This window comes from Megalops cyprinoides, chromosome 25 (genome assembly GCF_013368585.1).
Source record: "Megalops cyprinoides isolate fMegCyp1 chromosome 25, fMegCyp1.pri, whole genome shotgun sequence".
Classification (NCBI taxonomy): Eukaryota; Metazoa; Chordata; class Actinopteri; order Elopiformes; family Megalopidae; genus Megalops; species Megalops cyprinoides.
This window is the reverse complement of record NC_050607.1, coordinates 3,204,162-3,221,494: the sequence shown is the minus strand read 5'-3', so window position 1 is coordinate 3,221,494 and position 17,333 is coordinate 3,204,162. Positions and strand designations below refer to the sequence as shown.

The 17,333-nt window shown below is 43.2% G+C and overlaps 1 protein-coding gene across 1 annotated transcript in view; it reads right to left on the bottom strand.

The window, feature by feature from the left end:
• bmt2 (base methyltransferase of 25S rRNA 2 homolog) overlaps positions 1 to 13,008 on the bottom strand; it is a 32,808-nt gene extending 19,800 nt beyond the window's left edge. Inside the window, exons 1-2 of the mRNA XM_036520220.1 lie at positions 12,814 to 13,008; positions 2,413 to 2,554 (exon numbers count right to left, since the gene is read on the bottom strand). Coding sequence (XP_036376113.1) covers positions 2,413 to 2,554; positions 12,814 to 12,979 — 308 coding nt within the window. The 5' untranslated portion in view covers positions 12,980 to 13,008. The remainder of the gene's footprint in view (positions 1 to 2,412; positions 2,555 to 12,813) is intronic.
• Between the last annotated feature and the right edge of the window lie 4,325 nt (positions 13,009 to 17,333).

Below are 17,333 nucleotides of genomic sequence, written 5' to 3'. Positions count from 1 at the left end.
TGTCTTGTCAGATAAGAGCAGACCGTTTGAGACATTACTGCCCCTGATTGAGACCTTACAGCTGCCGTCGGACTCAAGTGCTCTGTAAATACACCGCTCCCCCAACTGGGGGCCACTTCGCACTGTATCCAGACAATTTAGGGAATCAGGAGGTTTTTCTGCACATGAAATCCTTTTAAGAGGTTGCTGCCTGGAGCATTTACAATGCAAAAACATTTACGGGACTTTCAAATCATAATTTTACCGTGAAATGCCGTGGTTGAGTAAGCTGGCTCTAAACCAAGAGGCCGGGAAGCACAGCACTGGAGATACGAGTGAGACTCTGTGTCTCATTTTCAGATGTGATCCCGTGTCTTGTTTTTCGGCAAACCCTCCCCGGAGGCCGCCCCTGCCTTTTCCAGCAGCTCACCTTTCAGTCTCGGTCTCCTGCCCCCCTGCAACAACCTTATTTCAGCGGAGAAGCAGATTTTAATTACCTGGCATCCCATTGTGGGAGAAAGCTTAGCGGAAAGTCCAGGCAAACTCAGAGAGAGCAGGGCTAAGCCTCTCCATGCTGACATGTATTACCCACTGACAGGGCTTCTCACAGAATCTCTGCATGCGATTCCAAACAGCTTCCAACCTGCTGTCCAGAGTCACAGCTGCCTTTTGTAACTTTTCAAGCTGTATTTCAATTACCATGACAAAATCCAACACTTTAATTGCATGCATAGTAAAACACTGACAATGACAAATCTTTCTTTGCCTCTTGTTATGCGACGCTAGAGGACTACACATATATATACACAACATATCTAGACTTCCTCGGGAGGTTCCCTTTGATCTGGAGGGCTATGCTCACTCTCACATTACAGTCTCCCATTGTTTCACCAAGGCTGGCCTTCCTATTAGTGCTTCTGATGCATTGTGGGAAGGCCCTGTTTTTGATATTCCCCCCACTGGAAGGCCCGACAGCATCACTGACTAAAAAGCTCTTTTCATTTTTACTAAACTCCTGACTGAAATATATTTTCAACATTCTCCTCTACCCAAATCAAATCTGAGAGGATGGTTATCTATAAACCCGAATTTCACGCCTTTGATGTGCAGTCTCACTTTAAAAAAGTCTTTATTTTACTGAAATCTCTGTATATGCCACAGCAGACGGCACCTTCAGATAACATCCATCTTGTTGACGAGGAGAAGAGTCTCTGTTTGAAGCTCCCCGTATGAGGCTTCTGTCACAAATCCTCAAAGCCTCCTACTTGGATCTACAGTTACGGCTGGAAGCCATGTGAACACCCACTCAACACCCACCAGCCTCGCAAACACACCACAACAGGTCCTGCTAATGAATCCTTTACCTGCTGTTTAGTGGAGATGCCTGCATACTGACAGAGGTGTTCGCAAACCAGCGAAAAAAGGGAGCGGAGAGCTGAGAAGCTTTGCTTTGCTGCCTGATGCTACCCTTGACATATTTACCTATAAGGAACCTTGAATGTTGGAAAAAAGTGTTCTTTTTCCCCACGATCTTCACTATTTTTACTGCACATTTCATTTTTATTATAAAAGGGATGCCTAAGCTGAACGCAAACAAATTCTACACATAAACCTTTGTGCAGTGTTGTAACACAAGAAGAGAGAGTTCCAAAAAAAGAAGGTAAATGATAGTGACATTTTAGTTTGCAGAAGGCCTCAGAGCGCGGGGTGACATCAGCAGAGAGCCGCGCGGATTGGTGGAGGAGAGCCCGGGAGCGCGGCGGCTTGTTTACAAGGTGCGCTTCTTTATTTATTCAGCTCTGGCCCACAGGCACGCACTTGAAAGATTTCAGCACAATGCGAAATCTCTGCAGCCTCCCCCGTTCCTTCAGTGGAAGGGGAGGGGGTGGGGGGGTAACACAGCACCAGCAATAGTCTGCCAGCTGAAACGGCATTCAGTTTCACAGATAAAGACGAGCTCTGAGGAACGGCAGTCTGAGCCCGTCGTGTGAAGGAATCCTAATCCTTCAGATCAGAGGAAATCACCCCAGGGCACCGTGCAAAGGAGCGACACCCCCCCCTCCTTCCCTCCCCCCATGTAACGGCGCCTTGTGTTCACACCAAACCAAAATCCGCCCTAAAAGCCCAGTTTCAGCAACTAAACACCACTGCACACTGCTGTGTGATATATGTGCCACATCCACAGCTACATTCAAGCCTCTATAAACAATGCGAAATCCATCTGCACACCAAGTCTACTGCAGCACAATCCTGGTGTGCATCAGTGACTGACTGAGAGACAAGTTATGCCTATTTGTTGGTATCAGCGACTGATTCAGAAACAGAAGTTAGGCCTATTTTTTGATGCTTACAAACAAGATGCACAGCTTTGGCTCGTAAGAGAGGAAGCTGATTGAATGGTCTGAGAAACACGTGCAGCTCATTGGCTCTCACCTGCGGCACCACTCGATGCGGCCCTCCCCCTCGCAGCTCTTGGTCCAGTGGTTGTGGGCCAGGTTCTTCATCGCCAGGGCGTACTCGCTCAGCGTCTCCTCATCCTCACAGTGCTCCCGCCAGATCTTCTCAAAATCCCCCACTGCAGGGGGAGACAGCGGGACACATGAGACACCTGGCACGGGCACATTCCCACCTCTCCAGCACTGATCTGTTTCCAGTCCTTTAACACATCATGCTTCTTATGATCAATAGATTACACGACATTACTGTTATTTAGCAGGCACTCTTATCCAGATCGAGTTACATAGGCTACAGTTTTTACTTACATTTTCTATTCATACAGCTGGATATTTACTGAGCAACTCTGGGTTAAGTAGCCTTCCTACACGCTATGCTACTCCAGCAGAACACACAAATCGTCATTCAGCAAGGCTGGGCAAAAGCAACATTTTTATATCAGCGCGTCATGGTGGGAAAACATAATGAATAATGTATAATAAAAATGAATAATAAAAAAATAAAATAAACAGTGAATGTTAGTTAAAGGAGCAGGCTCAGAGTTTCAACCTGCTAGCTGTGGGTTTAGAGAAGGGAGCGCTATCACTCTGATCCTCCAGATCGCGAGGGAGGCTCAGCAAACCCCCGCGCTAAAAACCACTTGTGACGGTGAACTCATGGTGAACTCCTGGCGCGCTGTGCCATCAAAGGGAAGCGGGGTTTCAGCTCCTCATCACGGGCTGCCTGCTGGAGAGCGCTCGTTACCGCCGCGGCCCGCCTGCTCAATAACAGCGATAACCGCTGCTCCCGCTGCTGCTCCCGCTGCTGCTCCTGCCGCTGCTCCCGCCGCTGCCGCCATGGCTCCCCCTTCCCTCCCTCAGAACGCTGCCCTCACTCTCCGTCTCCATCTTCCTTTCTGAGAGCAGCTGGCGCGATTCGCCGCTCCGCTCGGTGAACGACTGCCACAGAAACAGCCCGCAGTAAGCGGTGCCCACGCCGCACGCTGCCCCCGGCGTGTCTCTCTCTGTCGGACTTTGCAGGATTTGATGGCGATGAGGGTGCGGCACGGAGCCCGGGGAGTGGGTGTGCAAACGCACCTTTTCACGGAGCTCTTCTGGTCGCGCCCCACATCACAGTGCCCGATAACGGGGTGATGATGTCATAAAAACAAGACAATGCTGCAGTGTAAACTTTAACCAGAGATTCGGAATCACTGCACAGATACACATAAAACATCAACTACATTATTACATTACTGTCATTCAGCAGACGCTCTTATCCAGAGCAACTTTTATATATTACAATTTAACATGATATCCATTTATCCAGCTGGATGTTTATGGAAGCAGTTCTGAGTTAAGTACCCTGCCCAGTGGTACAGCAGCAGTGCCGCAGCCTGGGAATTGAACCAGCAACCTTTCTGTTACGAGCCCTGCTCCTTACCACTACACCAAACTGCTGTCCACTGCTATTCTCAGTGCAATGAAAAGCAGCTCACTCTGGCATGTAAAGTTCTGCTGTACCAACCTGAGTGAGAGAGCCCTCCAGGACCGGCACTGACAGCCATGAATGAGTCTGTCCCTTCCTTCAGCAGATGCTCTCCTTCATTACAGACCCTGCTGGTACTCTCCAGAGCGCGTCCACAGTCTGACACTGGCGCCCCTTTGCTCCCCAGGCTCCCCGAACACCACCTTCACTCAGAAACGGCCAGAAACGCCAAATCCCCAAAGCGCACCTCCTACGCTCCGCATCTAAGCTCGCTAAGTTCATCCGGGAGGATATAACAGGGAAAACGAGAACTCCGTCCACCAAAAGGAGGGAAAAAAAAACACGTTATCAGATTTTCACTAATAAAAACAACAACAACAGGAAGCAGAAAGCAGGAGTGGTCTAACAGCATGAATACTGCAATATCATGCCAAGTAGACTAGATCATGCTTAACTTATTATCCAATCATGAGTTTTAATGAAAAGGGCCACTGTGCAGTATCTTGTTTTTACGCAACAACCAAGACCCTCTGGTCCATTACGAGTCATAATACAGAGAAAAGCCTTGAGGAATGGAGAGATCAAATTTTATTGCTGTAGGAAAAAAATAAACATTATTTAAAATGTATCTGCCTTGTGCTTTCCATTTGTTAAATTCTCCTTGCAAGAACAAAAAAATTTCAAAAGCAAAATTCGTTCTGCCCCGATTTTCCATGATCGTTCATTTTGAGTAGTTACGCAAAATAAATAACGGTTACTTAACTTGTAACACACCGTTCCGAAACCTGCAAAACCAAAAATAAAAACCTGACCAGTTCCATGCATCCAGATAAATGTCATCTGCACTGTACACACTCACACATACGAACGTGCAGCGGCAGCCGGGAGGTAACCGCGCGGGGAGCAGTGCGACTGCGCTGCCGTCTGGGCAGCCAGCAGACAGAGGGGTGGAAGTGTGGGCCGGAGAGGAGCCCTGCTCACGGTGTCGGCATCGCCCAGACCAACGGGACGCGACGGAGCAGAATCGGCCATTTTGAGAAAGCGGCGAGATCTCTGGAGATCTCTCCGCGCGGCCGTTCCGAGGGAGCCGTCTTCCCCGCCGGCCTCAGAGAGGGAGACGCTCCAGATGTCCCGCTCTCTCTGGGCGGTCTCTCCCGGCCCTCCATCTCTTCCACATGACTGTGCCCGTTGCTTACAATAACCACAAAACCCCCCTATTGACTTCTCTGCATTGAAATACACTGAAACAACACAGCTAAAGTCTTTTTTTTCCCCATGTTTTCGCCCGCAGAACAAGCAGCTATTTGTCTGGCTTCAGCTGAGAGCCATGGCGCGCCGGCGCTGGGATACCACTGTGCGAGAGAGAAATGAGCTTCACTTTGGGCCTCGCTGGGAGATGTCCTCGGGACTCGCTGAAATTAAATGTGAAAAATATGAAACGCCAAATTCTGCTCCCGTTACCCTTAATTTGGGGGAACTGCACAAAACTGTTCTAGTATTTCCTCTGTCCTCATACATACCCACAGCCTGTATGTAGGTTAATTTGGTTTCAAGAAAAGAGCTTTGGTGTACAGCCTTTTAAAATAAGGTACTTACAGGTTTTATCTGATTTGCACAGCCTTGCAATATTGAGTACATAAGGCCTACATCATTAATCTCTTCGACCCAGCAACAAAAATATCTGCTCAGCGAGCATAACAATGCTAATCAAAGAACTTAACCTCTGCACGAAAAGTCCAAACCGTGACAAAAGACAGCAGAAAATCTCTTCTCAAACAGGCCTCCAGCAACGGTGCTTCAACATCTAAATATTATTTGAAGGAGCTATTGTACCACTCCCATGAACTATTCACCCAGCTTTAGCAACATCCTGTCATGTTTTGCCTGCTGTATTCTCCTCCACTGAAGCTTGCTATTCACCGCAGCAGAGGACAAGGGTGGTCATGGTTAAACCACACTTCAAACCTTATCGGAGAAGACCTACTTCTGATTGGTTTATTGTCTGAAACAGTCCCAAGGTCTAATGATGCAATTTTCTTTCAACGCCACACTGAAAATGGGGAAAGTCAGCTCAGTTCCAAAAATAAAATTCAATTCCCAATGTGGCCTTTTCGATTAAAACCAGGCAGTGGGTCTCTGTTTCAGTGGTGTGGCAATTAGATGCACCGCCATTAGGACAGCCACAGATGTGCTGCTCACAACTTCACCCTCTCTATTAAAAGGGGAGAACCGATTGAAAAAACAAGCTGTAAAATATGTTTTTTTTTTTCCCCTCAATACATAACGACAAATCAGATTTTATTTTAGCAGGTCAACACGCAGGCATTACACTAAGCTACTGTATGCCGCTAGGCTGAAACTTCTCAGCTGGCAGCTCCTTCCTATCATTGTTTGAAAGTGTTGGTGGCAGGTAATTTAGGGCCCCTGCTGTACAGCTTTATAAAGCTCATAATTGCATACTTATGTAAGACACAGAATTTTCATTATCTTATAAACCACCTTGATTGCGTGCTCCACACAGAGGTCAGCTGAATCTGCAGGAACCCACGCATACGCGCAGGAGCCCTTGGAAATATGGAGGCTCTACCCAAGAGCACGTTTCATCTCTCTGCTATTGGAGCAGATCCTGAACAATGTCATTCCTCTTCTTACTGAAACGCCTCCAGAGTATACACAGTAAGTGTTAAAGTCAGGTGCAAGGAGGAGCTGTGCCCTGACAGCGGACTGTCCTCCAGGACGGCACGATCAAGGCGTCTGTGGTTTCCTCCAAACCTCCCGTTAACACTGAAGCCATGGAGAGCATCATGCCATCTGGGTGTTGCATGCAAACGCAGGAAATGCTAACAATGACACGCATCTAAGCTGGGCTGAAAACTGCCCTCTTACGAGACAGCGTCACACAGCTTTACACCTGAAGCCAACGGCTGATTTTGCCACAATTTACAAATTAGGACACTTGTTTTTCATAGCTTCCAGAAGTATGAATTTTCTGATTCTGCCTTAATGCAGGTCCAAGGCCATGCCCAAGATAAATGCCAAACATGTCAATCACACATATAATTCATTTCTTTTTGTTAATACATAAATATTACATCTGGCATGTTTATTATTCAGGACTGGAGATGTTCATACTGGCTCAGGTTAGGCAAATGAACTGTTTTCATTGCCACAGGTATGTGTGAAATATCCATGTCACTTGAGGGCACAAGACAAATCCATTACAGCTGCCAAATTCAGTTTAGCATGTCAACAACGCGTCAACAGCATTCATGGATTAGTCTCACATCTGGTACATGAAAAATGCAATAACAGAATAGCGCTCTTTCAAATAAAATGTCTTTGAATCCTGCAGAAAAAGCTCAACCTCCCAAAGGGCTCCTGAATTTCCCTTCTGAGAATTTAATTTCAGAATGCAAAGTTCAAAGTGCAGATAATTACAGTAATGTAGGCCAGGAGTCTGAGGGAGGGAATACATACGTTCCTCCTTCAGCCTAACAGTCCAAACGCTTGTACTGCTCAAACCCACTCTATAAGAAGCAGGTCAATATTTATTTTTCTTTCCTGAGAAAAAATACATGCACCACCTCAAGGCTAATGTATTACCGTCTGCTTGAGAAATGAATGCAGGTCCTACTCTACGGAGGATGAAACCTATGAAAAATGCGATCGATAAATCTGAAATTAATCGTTGAAAGCAACAGTGAAATGAATAAATGAAAGAATAAATGAATAAATGATGCTGAAACAGATAAACAGTAAAATCCCTGCATGTGTGCATGTTTATTTCCAATGAGACGCCGAATAGCTCAGTTTCACTCTCAGTGTAGCATCATGTTCTTTTTCACATTTCACATCCTGGTGCTGAGGGACAATATGAAAAAGAGATTTCAGCTTTAATTTATTCATTTCTGTATTTTAGCCCCATTTAAACATTTATTTATATATTATTAAAGCCTGAAATAGCCTTCAAATAGAATAAAAAATTTTAATATTATTTTAACAATTTATATATTTATTCATTTTAATATTTAATTACTCATTTTGATATTTAATAGCTCTGCTTAGTTATTTATTGAATTTTGACAGGTTTTATCCTCCATGCTGTTTAAAGACACTAAAATTTCTCCATCTTAGGGTTCTGAATGGATTAAGCACCACAGTGGGCTGTATGACTGAGTCCTGGAATTGTTCTATATCATTTATGAGGGGCAATTTATGGGGCCACATCTGTACAAGATAATTCAATTAACTGATGAATTTTCCTGATGCGCTCAAGTTATGGAAAAAAACACACGTATATCTACAGGGTCAAAACCTACCACAGCAGTAATGAACACACATGGTTGGAGACCTCTCAAAGGACCTGTCAAAGTCACGGTACAGCTCATTTTTTACAGAGCATGAGCACTTGCCTGCCTCTTGAGTACATATTCAAATTTAGTGTGGAGTTACTCCAAGCCAAGATTTCTGGAAATTTCAGGTGGAAATTCCCCAAAGGAGCCTGATGATGTTTTGATATCGAAATGATGTCCATTCAGAAAAAATGAGCACTGTGCCAACCAATTATGGTTAAACAAATCTTTGCAAGACTTCCAGCACTAAGTTGAAATATAGCAAACACACCTGGGTAATGACACACTGATTCTACAAAGTAAACTTGCGGACAACCAATGAGAGACATGTTAGCATCTTCGTTTCGGTATGCACATCCGCTGAAAGCATCGCGATTTGCTTGTTGTTCATGCTGTGAATGTTTCCGTCCCGTTACCTTGACTTGCTTCCAGAAAAACCGCTCATGAGCTGCCAGAAAGGAAAAGCTGCCTGTCACTGTGTCAGGTCTGCTGAGCCTCATCACCTCTCATACATGCGTTCCGCCTTGCACATCGCCCCCTCTGGTCACGTACACAAAACGCACCAGAGAATCCATGTACAGTAATAATTTATAAAGTATAAATAATGAAAGAATTACAGGGTCTAAGCAGCATTTTTGGCCACTGTCCCAGGCGGCATTAAGAAAAAAACTGCTAGGCGGGCTGCCAGGAATGGATATAGACAGAGAAAACTCTGAGATGAGGTCAAATTAGGTGACGGAGATTACTGTTCAACCGCTATCCCACAAAAACGGGGCAGGTTACAGTGAAGAACTTGTCATGTTTAGCTACCTGGCTATCTTACTTGCTAACCAGCCAGCTAGCTGACCGTGATCTTTTTGCTAGCAACTTCATGCTAACAATGACTTCAAGACAGCTGGGGAGATACTGTTGTGCTGAATCAAACCATTACAATATGCAGGAGAGAGAGGAGGGAAGCGTTTTCCCATGGACCAGGGGGCTGAGGAGAGAGCTGTGAGAGGTGAGCTGTAAAAAGATGGAAAACAGTGTATGCACACAGCTCTTTCAGCTATGATTAACTGGCAATCAGCTGGCCAGCTAAGTGACTTCAGTAGCAATGCATGGAACTCATCTGCTCTTCCACCTCTGATCACACCTAGTTCACACGTCCTCTGTGGTATTTCCAGCTCTGGAAATTGTGCATTCTCTTACCATATTCCGCCGTTTTATCGTCATGATTCTATAGGATTCCTACAGCCATTGACACATTGGCTGATGCAATTCTTGAGCAATATATGAATAGAATGTGTGGTCTTCCGGTGTCAGAAAAAAATACAGTCAAATCCATCCGAACCTGTGCAATTATGGCAGCGTCAAAGGCACCATTTTACACAACACTTATAAAAAGTAAATGTTAAATGAAATGTATGTTTTAAAAAAATAATAATCTAATGATTGAGAGAAAGGGTTTGAATCAAAATGTATCAGAACATGGAAAGATGCATACACACAGTAGAGAAAGATAATACCTTGAACACAGTGAATAACCATGCTTCCTGCATTCAAAGAAATATATTCCCAAAACAGCTAATTGTGAAGGATGGAGCAGGCATGCCAATGTTTGATAATTAAAACACACTGCAATCTACTCAGCTAAATGGTATGCCATCCAAAAAAGCCACACAGGTCCTGGGTTAGAGAAGCAGGAATGCAGCACAGAAAAGAAGCATATCCAGACATGCTTTCCTTTGACCTCTGTGGTTAAGACCTTCTTTGTGTATTCATAAAGAATGACTGGCAGCGATGCTCTGGCCCATAACTCAATGTGGATGTCACTGCTGCAACTTTCCGAGAAGAGAAATGACTCAGCCGTGTCAGCCTGATTCCGAAACCATCTTAAAAAGTAACTGCTTTGCCATATGATGGACTTATTCTATTTATGCTATTTATATAATATTTTATTACAAAAATGTGGTGTCTCTACTGAAGCGTGCATCTATATAAGCAGTCTTTTCATGGGTAAAATGTATCTTTCCCCCCCCCCCCCCAATTCTAATCACTTCACTTCTCCTTCAAACAAAACAAAATGCAGCTGTAAGGCCAGGCTGGTGCATTTCTGGAGCACTACAATGATGGGTTGAAAAACAGCTGACTCATGGTTTCAAATGCAGTCTAATTTAAAGGGCCATGCACACAATTAGTTTGATGAACCAGTATGTTTTTTTTTTCTTTTTCTGGAGACATATGTCAGACATTTAAAGTAAACTAATATGTATTACACAGAAATATGTTTGATATCCATTGTTATCAAAAGTTGCAAAATCTAACATTTCTGCACACTACAACTAGTCTTTAGACTAGAAGTTTACAGTAGAACACCAAACACTAGAAGTTTAGCAGTCTTTTTGTACAAAGTGTCTATGATAATTATGGCCATGCTGGTAAAATGTTGAAAGGACTATTACACTGCATGTGCTTTAAAAGGGAGTTTCAGCCATTTGACTACCAAAAACATTTTCAGATTTAAAATCCAGTGCTAATAAGGGGTAACCTAATGACTTGGTGCAAAAAGTTTCATTACAAACCTGCATGAATATTTATGAACAGCTATGGAGATTTGCATCATAAACCATGTTTTTTGAAGATGTGATTTTTTTTCTGCATAATCTGCAAAAGCTTGTCGACTGGATCAAACTCAATGTTTCTGTCTACTTCTCCATAGAACCAACAGTGTTCTCATTTGTTCACAGATTTCAGAACCATGCATGTGCACATCATACTTTTTTGAGGACATAAGCACTTATTTAGAGAAAGGGGAAACTAGTGAGGATTGTAAAACACGAAATCTGCTCACTTTGAGAGGAAAAGCATTGCCTAAACGCTTACAGTAACGAGACGGTTGCCCCACTCTGGACTTTACTGAGCTTGCTTTCCAGTAAAGCCGGGCTGTGATGAAATCAGCCTCTGGGTCCTCTTGCCCAGAGATGCAAAGAAACTCAGAGGAGATCTCATTAAATCCGTACCTTACTTTGTGACCAGGGACTCAATAAAAGCATTAAACAAAGAGACAAAGAATCACGCCACCCTCTGCCCTGGTGAATTCAGAAGCCAGTCCAATCCTAATATAGCAGATGCTTACAGTTCCAGGTGACTACTTCCAAGGGCATGAGACAGCTGAACCTGTTTTTTCCACATTCTCGACACAATATATTTTCTTTTGCCAAGTTAATGTCTGAGGAGTTCTGCTGAGTGGTTTTCAGTGAGAGAGCGGCCCCATTTCACTGCTTTCTGGCCTTGTATCTCAGCAGATAATGGAAACCGCCTGCAGAGATAGGGTTGCAGTGTACAGATATTCTCTCTGCACTTACCCTATTTCTAGCTCACTCTGTTGATTGTTCTGAATTAGCACTGTATCAGCGTTCCACACTAGAACCTTGGCAATATCTTAAAGGATTACTTCCCATATGAAAAGGAATAATGTGAAGTCTATAATAACGACATAAAATGTTAAAATGGCCAAAATACTTCTAAAAGTAAAATGTACAGGTTGTTGGGACTCTTGACACTTGACCAAATTTATTAGATTCCCACCAATCCGCGACATAATAAGTGACTGATTCTTCAAAGCAGAATTGCAAATGCATGGATGAAATTATCTTTGATCTTGCAAAGACTACAAGGGAGTGGCTTTCTATTGATCCTTAGACCTGTAATTTTTACAGGTGAAGTGGAATGAATGTGGCAAGTTAGCAGCAAGAAGTAGAGCACAACAATGTGATTGCTGACACTACACAAAGGTATCAGACTTTGGTTTACTGCACACGACAGGTTTTCTGTTGCTGTGAACAGGCAGTGGTGACATTATTTACTCCAAGAAAGACAACTTTTTTGATCCAGCTAAACCCTGTCTTGTCTGTAAGGTGGTTAAAAGGCAACATATCATTGACTTTTCAATGAATGTTTAGCTACAGAGACTCTTATGTGAAATGGTTCCAGGTCTGCTTAACTTAAAGAAATGCAAACGCAACAATAGCCACGATTAGTGGACTATAAGAAGGGAACTTTTAATATTTATTGCACCCATTATGTAGCACTGGGAAATCTTATTAAGAGCTTAACAACATACTTGTTTTTTTTAGTGCTAGTTAGGTCTAAATGACACCGATTGCTAGCTGGGCTAACTGCTCGGCTAGTTTCAGCACTGCTTGCAAAGAAGCTATTGCTATTTTGCAACACATTATTAGCAAGCTAGCCGGTTAGCTTCGGGCTGTAAGACTGACAGAAGTGGAGCCGAGCTCACAGAAGTCGGAATTAGCTAAACAGCTAGCTGTGCAATCACGGTGTTCTGTAATGACAGTGACTGACATTTTAGAATACGTGACTTGTTGTTGTAAGTCAAGAAATGCTGTACAGTATCACTCACCAGTAACCCTGACCAGCAACCAAATAATACAGTATTTTTATCACCGGCTAGGAGGATAGCAGGCTAACTGGCTTGCTAGCTCTATCTGAGAGGCCTTGCCTGCTAGCTATCCAGTTTGTCAGTATAAGAATAGAGTTCCTCCTTCTCCGAAGCCCCTACCTTCTCTGTATTTTCTCCGCAGTTTGCGGTGGACGCTCTTCACGACGCCGGACAGCTTCTCCTGCTCTATCTTCTTCTTCTGCGCTCCTCCCGGTGATTTGGCGATGGGAATGTGTCCATGTTCGGTTCCTCTCTCGCCGGGCTGAGCGCTGTTCGCGGGATCCATAGTACCGCACCGGCCCGAAACCCACCGGCACGCAGGGTCACCTGCCAACAACGCAGGCGCTGATTGGCCTCTTCCCGACACACATGGTGCAGAATTGACAGCAAAGAAACCAATCAGAGAACCGGAAACTCCGTTAAACAGAAGGCAAAATTAATCTAGCTAATGTTGTTGCGAGCTGCTTGCTGGAGCTACATAAGAAATTAGCTGTCTTTTGCAGAATTTGATTACCCCCTATTTGAGACCAGTTACCCATATCCACAGTGCATTTGCTGAGGAAAAAAACGTTTCAAAATAACATTCTTTCCTTTTTTAAGGCAACAGACCTGATCTAAATCTCAGTAACATGAAGTCTGCATCTGCTCTCTGCAGTTTAACAATACTTGCATGCAGCATGCATTTTCTTTACTGTTCATCCTTGTTATTCTCCATTCTCCCTAAATTAGTTTCCAGGGCATGCAAGTTTAATTTAAGTTTAGTTTAAGGGCTTACGGGGTACATGTAAGCAGGCAGTGATAGTCTGGTGTTCAAAGATTCCAGTTACTGATGCCATAGTTTTATGAGGTCTTTTGTCTACTGTAGTTCACGGAGACCTTTACAACCTAATGGCTTATGCTGCCTAATTTTTACATTTATTGCCCACATAATGCTGTGAAATCCAGTGCAAAGACTGGTGAAATCCAGGTCAAAGACGGGTGAAATCAGTACAGTGCGTAAAATAAACAAGTACAAACACTATTTGCTTAGCACCACTATCTACCCCAAAGCTGTGCCACCGACTTTGACACACTTTTTGGTGCTCTGTAAGTCAGGGGACTGGTCATTTGCTAATGCCAAATATCACTGCCTTTAGGCCTGCTGTCCCCTGGGCCTGCATGTTTGCCCACCTCCCCCTGAAGAGTTAACCGCTTTGTGGAATCTGATGCCCTCGGCGCACTTTGCTGTGTTACCGACATGAGCCCCACATCATTAAAGAGCAGTTTCCCTTGACCCGTTAAGTGTTTATTTAACCAATGAAGTGTTTATTTAACTGCCACTTTATGGGGGAAAGTTATGCAGATCGGTTTTCTGAAAGCTGCTGTTATTTAATGCTTCACCTCATTTGTGCATGGCACAGTATCGAATGTGTGACCAGAATGCTGTGAGCAAGCCTATGGAACTCGCCAGTTGCAATATCAGGAATATACAGTGTTAATTAAATGTATATAAACACTAAGCCTTGACTGTGTTTTGTTTATAATGCATCATGATGGAATCTGAGCTAAGATATGTTGGCATTCCCCATGTAATAAGTTAGAGTTTACCAAATGGTTGTTATTATTAAAATCAACCTTTGGTTTGATTCTTCCCGCATGAAATACAGCGACTGTCTCCTTTGGACTGTACTTCTCTATGCCGTACCTCGTCAGATGACATTATCTATGTGCGTTTCTCATTCTGCTCTTAGTGCTTGTGTGGGGGGCTACAGCAGCTGTGCGATGGCCTTGCAGAACTCCCCCTCACCAGATAACACCCTGCAGGAAGTGAATCGGACATCAGTGATAAAACAGACCTTGCTAAGAATGGTTTCATTTTTATTTAACCTTTACATTACCGAGAAGGATGAACTGAGCACCAATTCGCTTTTAAAATGATGATCTGGGGGAGGGAATTTTTTTCAGGAGGGCGTTGTTTAGACAGTAAACCTGGAAATTATTATCCTTGGGCAGTAATATTTTACACTTGAAGACTGAGAGGCTATGTGTGAGTTCCACGATATTTTCAACAAAGGGAATGTGTTACCCAAAGATGCTCACCCATGTTTTAAAATGAATTGAAGTTAGAATTTTTTTCAAAAAATGAAAAACTGTCCTAGTATTTATCAGTGAGTTCAAGACATGCACCTGTCCTTTGAGGAGGCATGTCTTAACACCCCTGGCTATTATATGGTGTATTTTAAGGACTAGCTGTGGTATGGATGCTTAAGACATTGTACTGATCAGGCAGAAGTGTGTCATCTGAGAAGTGGCATTTTGACATTTTGCAGCTGTTTTTTTTATTGTATTTCTGTGGTGTGGTTTTCTCCCTTTTTTATTTGCAAGTCTAGACAATGATGTCATAACCTTGAAAAAGCATTTCTCCAGCAGGGATTAAGCACATTGTTTGGACACTTAGAGGAGCGCACTAAAAATTGCTTTCATGTCCACCTGAACAGCATCTAAAGCCCTTTTCAGCTGTCACACACTCTTAAGAATTATACATTCCTTTTTCTTCACTTCTCAAGTTGACATATCTCTCTTATCTACATGGCAGTGCATCAAAACAAATTAATGATTGAATAACTGAGGGCAGCTTATGAGTATCCTGTTTGGATTTATGCATTCCTTTATTTTAATTGATAAAGTGTCTGTATTTGTCATGATTAAGGCCTTTTATCTCTAAAATGATTGACAGAAAGCGTGGAGGCAGCGGTGACGGCAGAATTGAAAGCACCACACATGCTGGTTGTGATGCAGAAACAGTGCCAGCTTGTCTGTGCTGTAAACAATATATTCAACGACAGGCCAGGGACACAATAAGTACTCTGATATCTGAGTGCAGGACGTGTATTCAGAAGCAGTACCTCTGGGTAAAACCGTATCTATTCAAACACAACACTCGAGCTGGAATTAAACGCAGTTAGTTATAATGACACATTTAAACCCTTCTAAGTAATAGACCTGTGTTGTAATTGTGTGTAATTTCTGTGCCATGCAGTGTTTGTCGTGTCTTTATTGTTTAAATTTTTTAGCCTCATGTCACGCTGTTAACACAGGACAGCCAATTTCATTATGTTGATGATTTACGGTCCCGAGCTGTCAATGAACGATGAGTGTTCTGACTTGTCCCTCCTGGTGTTGTGTGTCAGAACTGTGCCATTTTTCTGTGGTATGCCACAGCTTGCATGTGGTTGACTGTAATGGTGGGAAGGCAGCAGGGTCTGTTGGTGTTCCTTGTGTCTCATTCACTGAGGAACGTGTCATCACACATGCCATGCAAGGTGTAAATCACATGATGCCATTCAAGCAGGTGCTGTTGGTACATTGAGAAACAAACTGAGGTGATTTTTCATTCAGTCAGTGACTGGAGTTGATCTATAAAGTTCTAAGGCACAACCCAAGCCAGTGTACCTACTATAGGGTCAGTAAGATATTTTAACAGACAGCTCAACCCCAAGATGCTAACTGTTCCTAGCAATAGTATCTGCCATTTACAACACTATAGAAAGGTTATTTATTTCCAGAGATGAAAATGGCAGTGTCTTTACATCTTAATGATGATGAAATGTGTCCCTTTTTTATTACAACAGAAAACTGTTACATGGTTCATTCTGATTTCTTGGCTGTTATAACCTATTTACAAAACCTCTGCACCCCCATGCTATTCCAGTCACCAGCCTTAGATCCATGTAGACTAGAAAGTGTGTCTTTAATTTCACTGTATCTTTATGAATATCTCCAGATGAACGCTTAATTCATAACACATCTAAAACAGAGACCTGAAACAGTCCGGCAGAATGCTGCGCCCTTCCCTGCTGAACGTTGGCTGTTCGTGTGCAAATGGAGACGCTCTGACTGCAGACTGTGTAGCTCCTTTCCTGGGTTACTGCGTCGCTACAGTGCACATTTGCAGGGCATTCACTGAAGAAATGCACCGCTGCACAAGGCTCAATCAGCGTGACTAAGGGATCCATTTACACAGGGATAACTTATAACTGCTGTTCTATGTATGCAGGGGGTTCAAATATATATATATTTATATGTGTGTATGTGTGTGTCTGTGTGTGTATGTGTTTGTGTGTGTGTGTGTGTGTGTGTGTTTTCAAACTCCATTCAGGACTCCATTCAATACATGCATTAATTCAGTTCTCTGATTGGTATATGTATACATGAATAAGAATATTGCTAAAGCATTGTCTTACTGAAAGGTACTAAAGCAGCCGAGCACTTAGTGAAATACCTTGAATCACTCAATATCCAAAACATAATTAGCAACTACAGAGAGCACCATCTGTAATCGACACACACAGGCCTGGAGGAGGCTAAAAGAAAGGAAAGAAGTCTGATGAAATAAGACAAATTTGTGATTTGCTGTGCGTAGTCCTTGTCTGACTCCCTGGAGCACATTCAAGGGCAAAAGGATGAATCAGACAATACCTTGACTGTTTTGAAGAGTTATTGGTATACTGAGACTGCAACAAAAGTCTATTGTATATTTTGTTTTCCAAAATAATTTAGTAGCTCATTTCACACAGTGGTGGTCAATAAGCAATAAACAGAGGAAGTGGAGAACTAATTTTAAAATGATAATATTGCAGAAACTGTTTTTGACTGTTTTT